The sequence below is a fragment of the Microchirus variegatus genome (genome assembly GCF_963457635.1).
Source record: "Microchirus variegatus genome assembly, chromosome: 4".
Lineage (NCBI taxonomy): Eukaryota > Metazoa > Chordata > Actinopteri > Pleuronectiformes > Soleidae > Microchirus > Microchirus variegatus.
The window spans coordinates 37,694,033-37,704,590 of NC_139805.1; the positions used below are offsets into that span (position 1 = coordinate 37,694,033).

Below are 10,558 nucleotides of genomic sequence, written 5' to 3' on the forward strand. Positions count from 1 at the left end.
AGTGCATTTACAGTATTTTTAGAGTGTATTTACAGTGTATCTACAGTATTAACCGTGTATTTTAGAGTGCATTTACAGTATATTTACAGTGTATTTTACAGTATATTTAAAATGTATTTTAAAGTATATTTACAATGTATTTTAGCGTGTATTTTACAGTATATTTACAATGTATTTCAGAATGTATTTTAGTGTACTTTAGCGTGTATTTTACTGACTCCTGTCCTGGTTTTCCCTGCAGCCTCTGAAGCTCTAGCGTGAATCTCTGACCTGGTTTCGACCTGAGCTCAGTGCAGTCACACAGTCACGGACGCACTCGTGTGCTTTTTCAGGCTTCAGTTCACTCTGGTGCAGTTTATCATGGCAATGATGATGATGATGATGATGATGATGATGATGATGATGATGATGATGATGATGATGATGTAAACACAGCTAACTTTAACTCAGGCTCAGTGAAGCTTCACTAACTCTGAGAGACGAGAGAACAGAGTCTTCTTCTCCTTCTTCTTCTTTAAATGTGACATAACAAGTCCAACGAGTTAGTGTTAGAGCTGCAGTAAGTGCAGCGTAAACACGTTTGTATGGAGGTCAAATATTTAATGTCATCCACTTCACTGCTGCTGCAACCAAGGAAAACTAAAGAGGAAAACTCAAGGAAAACTCAAGGAAAACCCAAGGAAAGACTCCAGGAAAACTTCAGGAAAACCCAAGGAAAGATTCAAGGAAAACTTCAGGAAAACTCAAGGAAAAACTGCAGCAAAACTTCAGGGGAAAAACTCAAGGAAAATTCCAGGAAAACTGCAAGTAAACTGCAGGAAAGACTCAAGGAAAATTCCAGGAAATACTCAAGGAAAACTGCAGGAAAGACTCAAAGAAAACTCGAGGAAAACTGCAAGAAAACTGCAAGAAAAACTCAAGGAAAACTTCAGGAAAAACTCAAGGAAAACTCCAGGAAATGTCACAGAAATACACCAAAAAACTGAGAAGATGATGATGTGGAGTGAAGCTACGTCACTTTAAGTCTACGACGTCTACGTCACATGATCACGTCTTTATCTCAGTGTTAAACTGAAGTTTGTAAACTCACTCACTCTCCCACACCAAAGTCACTCACTCTCCCTGCACCAAAGTCCATCACATACACACAGGAGTTCACAGGAGTTGTTGATCCACTGCTGCCTCCATCACTAACTTACAATGACTGATTTTAGTGAATTCGGCTTTTAAAATATTTACTTTAGACTTAACTCAGTGACACAAAGTGACCACACGAGGCAGCAGAGGACCAGCAGCTCCTGTGTCCCTGTGAGCTAAAATCACTGATTTTCTCTATGGACTTTGGTGTGGGAGAGTGATTGTTTTATAAAATTGTAAATTCAGTGATAATTACAGCTGTGTTGTTGTTGGTGGAATGGGGGGGGGGGGGTGTGGGGGGAGGGGTGTGTGTGGGGGTGATTAGGGTCAAAGTGCCCCCCCCCCCCACACACACACACACACACACACACACACAGGTCACAAACTGGTATGAAATAAAAACAATTGACTGATGAATTCCAGCTCCACTTTAAGACTTTTTAGCGTCTTATCACAGCAGATTATCTTGCTCTCTAATGTGCACACAGATTAGAGCGTGGTGTCATAAAGTGTGTGTGTGTGTGTGTGTGTGTGTGTGTTTAAACTCTCTCTCTCTCTCTCTCTCTGTGTGTGTGTGCTTGGTATTTGCGAGGCCGACGCTGGTGCGGTCTGCTCCAGGAATGTCGTAAACCTGCCAGCCATGTGCTGCTGGACCAGAAAAGACCGAGGACCACTTTCTGACGTCCGATACCCCCACCCTCCTCCTCCCTCCTCCTCCTCCTCCCTCCTCCTCCTCCTCCTCCTCTGTGATCCAGTGTAACTTAAAACCCTGCAGGGCTCTGACACGGAGCTGCACCACAGAGCCCAGACGCTGACGAGGGCGTCACAGAGCAGACGTCCAAACACCGGACTGAAGGACACGAGCCAGGCGCCGGCCAGGGTGTGTGTTTACATGGGTGTGTGTGTGTGTGTGTGTGTGTGTGTGTGTGTGTGTGTGTGTGTGTGTGTGTGTGTGTGTGTGTGTGTGTGTGTGTGTGTGTGTGAGGACACGATGGAAAGTCAACGTCACAGAGACAGAGACGGGCATTTCTACAAATATACCATGTTTTTTATCAGTCAGATATTCCAAACTGCAGCTCATGAGAGCAAGTGAGAGTCATGCAGGGTTCAACACTGAGGAGGAGACCATGAGACCAGAATGATACGTCCACACTAGAGCTGCAACTAACGATAGTTTTCTCGATTAATGTGAAAATATTCACATTTAAGAAGCTGAAAAATGACAGAAACGTGAAAATATTCACATTTAAGAAGTTGAAAAATGACAGAAACGTGAAAATATTCACATTTAAGAAGTTGAAAAATGACAGAAACGTGAAAATATTCACATTTAAGAAGCTGCAAAATGACAGAAACGTGAAAATATTCACATTTAAGAAGCTGCAAAATGACAGAAACGTGAAAATATTCACATTTAAGAAGCTGCAAAATGACAGAATCGTGAAAATATTCACATTTAAGAAGCTGCAAAATGACAGAAACGTGAAAATATTCACATTTAAGAAGCTGAAAAATGACAGAAACGGGAAAATATTCACGTTTAAGAAGCTGAAAAATGACAGAAACGTGAAAATATTCACGTTTAAGAAGCTGAAAAATGACAGAAACGTGAAAATATTCACGTTTAAGAAGCTGAAAAATGACAGAAACGTGAAAATATTCACGTTTAAGAAGCTGAAAAATGACAGAAACGTGAAAATATTCACATTTAAGAAGCTGAAAAATGACAGAAACGTGAAAATATTCACATTTAAGAAGCTGAAAAATGACAGAAACGTGAAAATATTCACGTTTAAGAAGCTGAAAAATGACAGAAACGTGAAAATATTCACGTTTAAGAAGCTGAAAAATGACAGAAACGTGAAAATATTCACATTTAAGAAGCTGCAAAATGACAGAAACGTGAAAATATTCACATTTAAGAAGTTGAAAAATGACAGAAACGTGAAAATATTCACATTTAAGAAGCTGCAAAATGACAGAAACGTGAAAATATTCACATTTAAGAAGCTGCAAAATGACAGAATCGTGAAAATATTCACATTTAAGAAGCTGCAAAATGACAGAAACGTGAAAATATTCACATTTAAGAAGCTGAAAAATGACAGAAACGTGAAAATATTCACGTTTAAGAAGCTGAAAAATGACAGAAACGTGAAAATATTCACGTTTAAGAAGCTGAAAAATGACAGAAACGTGAAAATATTCACGTTTAAGAAGCTGAAAAATGACAGAAACGTGAAAATATTCACGTTTAAGAAGCTGAAAAATGACAGAAACGTGAAAATATTCACATTTAAGAAGCTGAAAAATGACAGAAACGTGAAAATATTCACGTTTAAGAAGCTGAAAAATGACAGAAACGTGAAAATATTCACGTTTAAGAAGCTGAAAAATGACAGAAACGTGAAAATATTCACGTTTAAGAAGCTGAAAAATGACAGAAACGTGAAAATATTCACATTTAAGAAGCTGAAAAATGACAGAAACGTGAAAATATTCACATTTAAGAAGCTGAAAAATGACAGAAACGTGAAAATATTCACATTTAAGAAGCTGAAAAATGACAGAAACGTGAAAATATTCACATTTAAGAAGCTGAAAAATGACAGAAACGTGAAAATATTCACATTTAAGAAGCTGAAAAATGACAGAAACGTGAAAATATTCACATTTAAGAAGCTGAAAAATGACAGAAACGTGAAAATATTCACATTTAAGAAGCTGAGACCTCGCAGTCTCCTCCCCCCGCCTTAGCAGTCTCCTCCCCCGACTACAAACTTCAGTGGCAACTTTTAAATGAAGTGTCACTCAGAGGAGGAGGAGGAGTTGTGTTGTTGCCGTCGACGACGACATTAACATGACAGACACAGTTAAAGGCTCATCACAGCAGGAGGTTTAACTTTATCCTCGACCACGTTCACACCTGGTTTTACTGGAGTTTTACGTCGTATTATTGACGAATAAATCAGCATCTTTGCTCTCGATGACTTGATAAATCACTTGATAAATCACTTGATAAATCACTGAAACAAGCCTTTTCGGGCATTTAATATGAGGTTTATACACTACGTTCAGTGAAAATACTGCATTTATTTGCATAAAAGTGATCGGGTTATATATAAAAATCAACTAAATAGTATTTTATATATATACACACACACACACATATATATATATATATATATATATACATAAAATACTATTAATACTATTTAGTGGATTTTTATATATAAACCTGATATATGTATATATATATATATATATATACACATGCATACATACATACATATATATGTATATATATATACACATGTATACATAAATACATATATGTATATATATATACATATATACATATACATACATACATATACACACACATACAAAATACTATTTAGTGGATTTTTATATATAACCCTGATATATGTATATATATATATACACACACACCTACATACATATATATATACACATATATATTCATATACATATACATATATATACATACATATACACAAAAATGTATATATAAAATCCACTAAATAGTATTTTATATATATATATATACACACACACACACACATAAAATACTATTTAGTGGGTTTTCTTGTTGTATAAAAACGGAATTATTGTATACTTATATACTACACGTGTTTCCCCCATATATATATATATATGAGGAACACCATAAATGGACGCGACCTGGAATCGACTTCCTGCGAGACACGACAGGAAGTCCAGGTGCCCCTGACTGACAGGTGGACGATAACCTTTGACCTCTGGTGACACAGACCAGACAAAGTCAAAGTGAGCGACGATACGCAGGACATCATTTCTAAGAGGCGGGGTCGGGGGGTGGGGGGGGTCGAGGGGGGAGGGGCCTGCGTTGTGGTTGTAGCGATTTGAGAGGAAACGCAGGAAACGAGGACGCTAGGACGCGTCAGGACCTGCTGCGACTGAGACAAACCAGGAGACGGGGGGGGGGGGGGGGGGACATTTAGTGAGTGTTTATACATAAACACAGTCTTTCTACAGTTGTGAGGACACTCCACATTCCATCACCAGGGTTTCCACACTGCCACACCTGGTGGTATTTCTGCAGATTAGCATCGTGTTAGCAGCTGCTAACTTCGCCAGTATTATGTGACACGAGTCTTAAATGTCATGTATTTGATGTCGGACATCCCGAATTAAATCATTCACTTTATTCCACACCAACACCTCCCAAAAGGAATAAAAATTATATTAAAAAATCAATTAATCAATATAATATATTAAAATATATCAATATATAGCACTGTACAAAGCTACTCAAAGTGCTTTAAGAGAATTAAAAACATATATAATAAAATAGCAGGAATAAAGTGTCCAATAAAATAAGAATCAATTGTACAAATGTACAATTAAGAAGAACGCTCTTATAATTAAAAGCAGTTTCAGACTTTTTCTTACGCTCGTTTATTTTGGAGGAGGAATAAATAAATACATAAATAAAAAGTCAGAATATCTCGTTACTCGTAGTAAAGTATCGGATATCATCGTCACCAGATTCTTGTCAATCAAGCGACTCTAAGAATAAACCGGTGGGGACTTCAATGTGGATCAGGTTCGCGTGCATGCGTGTGTGTGTGTGTAACGAGCGTCTGATTTTAGCGTGAATGAAATTAAATACAACAACACAAATACTACACTGAGCCGGGACCAGGGGCGCTGCCAAAACAGGCAAGTGCCAGGGGCCCCACACTCAGACAAGCCCCCCCCACCACCTCCACCACCACCCCAAGAGTAATTTTCAACGTAAAAAAAACGTTTTAATGAAATTGTCCGATGATTTTTCCTGGAGATTGTGTCTAAAAATTGCTTTAAAAGAGAAACATTTTTAATTTTACGGTCAAAGTTGGCTGAATTAATTAATTAATTAATTAATTAATAAATAATTTTCTAAATGTATTTATTTATTAATTAATTAATTAAATAGATAATTAATTAATTATTCTTTTAAATGTATTTATTTATTAATGAATGAATGAGTGAATTAAATAATTAATTTTTTAAAGTATTTGTTTATTAATGAATGAAAGAATTAATTATTTTTTTTAATTTTTTTATTTTAATGTATTTATTTATTAATGAATTAATGAAATAATTAATTAATTATTTTTAAAACGTATTTAGTTATTAATGAACGAATTAGATAAATAACTAATTAATTATTCTTTTAAATGTATTTATTAATTAATTAATTAATGAATGAGTGAATTAAATAATTAATTTTTAAAAGTATTTGTTTATTAATGAATGAATGAAATAAAAAAATGTTTTTCAATGTATTTATTTATTAATTAATTAATGAAATAATTAATCAATTATTTTTAAAACGTATTTATTTATTAATGAATGAATGAATAAATTAAATAAATAATTAATTATTCTTTTAAATGTATTTATTTATTAATGAATGAATGAATTAAATAGATAATTAATTAATTATTCTTTTAAATGTATTTATTTATTAATGAATGAATGAGTGAATTAAATAATTAATTTTTTTAAGTATTTGTTTATTAATGAATGAAAGAATTAATTATTTTTTTAATGTATTTATTTATTAATGAATTAATGAAATAATTAATTAATAATTTTTAAAACGTATTTATTTATTAATGAATGAATGAATGAATTAAATAAATAATTAATTTTTCTTTTAAATATATTTATTAATTAATTAATGAATGAGTGAATTAAATAATACATTTTAAAAGTATTTGTTAATTAATTAATGAAATAATTAATTATTTTTTAATGTATTTATTTATTAATGAATGAATGAATGAAATAATTAATTAATTAATTTTAAAACGTATTTATTTATTAATGAATGAATGAATGAATGAATGAATGAAATAAATAATTAATTAATTATTCTTTTAAATATATTTATTAATTAATGAATGAATGAGTGAATTAAATAATTATTTTTTAAAAGTATTTGTTTATTAATGAATGAATTAAATAATTAATCAATTATTTTTATTAAGGCTGAATAATTAATAAAAAATTGCAATATTGCTTTACTAGTTAAAGCCAAAATGTGCTTTAAAATATAATTGTATATTCATTATTGTCTTGATCTATAGATGTCACTCTACAGACTGAAGAGAACATGTTTGTTTCGTACAGATCTGCACAAACATCAGACTATGATCCTTTTAAATAGGTTTTTTTGAATGAAAATGAGTTAAAAAATAAAATAAAATCACCATTTCCTCGGATATCGTGAATCATATCGCAATCAAAATGGTTCAGCCTTACTATTTATTGACCAAATATTGGTTTTCAACACCACTGTCGCTCCAAGTTTAAACATTAGCAACACTTAATTTAAGTTTCGAGGAACAAAATAATGAATGCTTAACAATTGGCCCGGATCATTTTCAAATCCTGGCAAATATTGGCCGGATTAACGGATCGAACTTGTCAGAAACCTTCAATACACGTGTTTCCATGTGGATGAAGCTTTTGCTTTGAAGTGAATGTTTGCCCTGAGGCAGAGAAAAGTACGGAAGAGCCCTTTATCCCTAACCCTCAACCATCTCAACTCAACAAGGACCTTAAAAACCTAAAAAGACGGGAAAAATTCACAACATCAAATCCCAGAGGGAAACTTTACCAAACGTCTTGAATTTAAGTCTCCAATCACACGGAAAGGTTACCTGGGATTTTCTGTTTTCTGGCCTTTGTAAACTTCACACTCTCAGGCATTTGAAAGTGTGTCCTCACACACACACACACACACACACACACACACACACACACACACTTTAGGGGGTGGGTGGGGGTAGTGTTTTTCAGATTAAAGGACCTCATGCTGTGTTATCAGGGTCATGAATTCTTCACGGTGGCCAAACACAGTTCAACAACTCAACGTCACCGTGGTGAACACATGAAAACGTCTCGTGGTGGGAAATAAACAAACACAACATAATATAATATAATGTAATATAATATAATATCTATAATCAGAGCACAAACTTTGAGGCGCAGCACCGACGTTAGCATTGCGGCTACAAACATCAGCGAGTGTTAGACGACACGATGACAGAGTGATTTTGTGTTTAGCAAAAACAAAAACACGACGAGAAACAACTTCAACGCCGTCGAAAACGAGAATTTATCATTTCAAAAACCTTCATTAGTAAAATCAAGAAGAAAGCGCTAAATATTTAAGCTACTACGTCACTTTAAAAAAAAAAATCTGTGTTGTGTTTTACGTAAAGAAAAATTCAAAAATGTATTTATATCATTGTTGTTGTACGTAAAAAGTTAAGTTTACAAAGTAAAAACGTTAACGTAAACTTAATTTAGAGGTAAAGGTATCATATGTCCAGGTGGTTGCGCTAAACAGCGACTTTATAAGCTAGTTTTTAAGCTAACTGCAACCGAAATAACTGTTTTTCATTTGTATTATTGTTACTGTACATAAAAAGTGACGTTTATACAGAAAAAACATTGATGTAAACTTAATTAAGAGGTAAAGGTATCATATGTCCAGGTGGTGTCGCTGAAAAGCGACTTTATAAGCTAGTTTTGAAGCCAACTAACAGAAATAACAGCTTTTTTTCTATCATTGTTATTGTACATAAAAAGTTAAGTTTATAAAGTAAATACATTAATGTAAACCTAATTAAGAGGTAAAGGTGTCATATGTCCATGTGATGGCACTAAACAGCGACTTGATAAGCTAGTTTTGAAGCTAACTAACAGAAATAATGGGTTTTTTATATTTGTATCATTGTTATTGTACATAAAAAGTTAAGTTTATAAAGTAAAAACATTAATGTAAACCTAATTAAGAGGTAACGGTGTCATATGTTCAGGTGGTGGCGCTGAAAAGCGACTTTATAAGCTAGTTTTTAAGCTAACTGTAACAAAAATAAAGTCTAGGTGGTGGCGATGAAAAGCGACTTTATATGCTAGTTTTAAAGCTAACTGTAACCGAAACAACTGCTTCTTTTTATTTCATTGTTATTGTACATACAAAGTTAAGTTTAAAAAGTAAAAACATTAATGTAAACCTAATTAAGAGGTAAAGGTATCATATGTCCAGGTGATGGCGCTGAAAAGCGACTTTATAAGCTAGTTTTTAAGCTAGTTTTTAAGCTAACTGTAACGTAACTGAAATAAAGTCCAGGTGGTGACGCTGAAAGGCGACTTTATAAGCTAGTTTTTAAGCTAAGTGTAACCGAAATAACCGTTTTTTTTATTTGTATAATTGTTATTGTACATAAAAAGTTACGTTTATAAAGTAAAAACATTAATGTGAACTTAATTAAGAGTTAAATTGAGTCCAGGCGGTGGCGCTAAACAGCGACTTTACAAGCTAGTTTTTTTTTAAGCTAACGACACTTTATCTGCGTCATTCCTCAGCTCAGCTGCAGAGAGAGAGCAAAGAACAGAGAAGTAGGGGGCGCTGTTGTACTTACGCACGGGCTCCTGTTTGGGGTCCAGTCCGGCGCAGGTCTCCTGGAGCCGGCCGATCCTCCTGTGCAGCCCGCGGACCCGCAGGCTGGTGGAGGCGAGGTCGCCCTCCAGCTCCTGGAACACGGAGCACGCGTGTTTGGCTAAGTCCGACAGCTGGCGCAGGGTCCGGGACAGACACTCGTGACTGATACCCGGCAGGTCCTCGAACAGAAGACCGTCCGAGTTCGGTACGCGGTGTCGGCAAAGGAGCTGAGGCTCCACGACGCGTTTGGCGAACGGCATGTTGGTCCTGGGGTGGTGTGGTCCCGGTCCCGGTCCCGGTCCTGGTCCTGGTCCAGTAAATAATAAATCCAACAAAAGTCAACACAGAGTGCTTGTTCTCTCCCTGGTCCCGAACCTAAATCCGAACCCGAACCCGGATCCGGTTCCTGTGAGCTCAGCTTCTGCCTCTGCTGCGGCTGGAACCCCCCATCCTTTCAGGAGGCTCAGGCGGGACTGAGACGCTCCCTGCTCGGGTTAACTGCTGCTCCAGCCCCGGTGAGACTGAGAGAGAGAGAGAGAGAGAGAGTGGGGTGGTGGATTTAAAAAAAGGGGCGGGGCAAAGAACTGGAGTGGATTCTGATGGTTTTCCTGGATCAGGATTGTTGTGTTTTTCTATCATTTTTAAAAGTGAAGTTTCTGTTGGAAAAAAAGCACAATAAAGATTTAAAAATAAACATTAAAAAAGGTCCAGCTGATGAAAATGTCATTTAAATATGAATTTTAATTATTTAATGACAATTTATATATGAAGAAGAGAAAAGAAAGAAGAATAAATGTTAACAACAAGCATTTTATTATTATATTACATTATACATTACATTAAATTAAATTACATATATATATATATTTTATTTTATTGTATTTTATGTTATTTATTATATCATATTACATTATA

At 34.8% G+C, this 10,558-nt stretch overlaps 1 protein-coding gene across 1 annotated transcript in view; it reads right to left on the minus strand.

The window, feature by feature from the left end:
- LOC310926249 (actin remodeling regulator NHS-like) overlaps positions 1-9,903 on the minus strand; it is a gene marked incomplete at both ends in the record, with an annotated part of 50,036 nt that extends 40,133 nt beyond the window's left edge. Inside the window, one exon of the mRNA XM_083888347.1 lies at positions 9,624-9,903. Within this exon, the coding sequence (XP_083744473.1) occupies positions 9,624-9,903 (280 nt within the window). The remainder of the gene's footprint in view (positions 1-9,623) is intronic.
- Between the last annotated feature and the right edge of the window lie 655 nt (positions 9,904-10,558).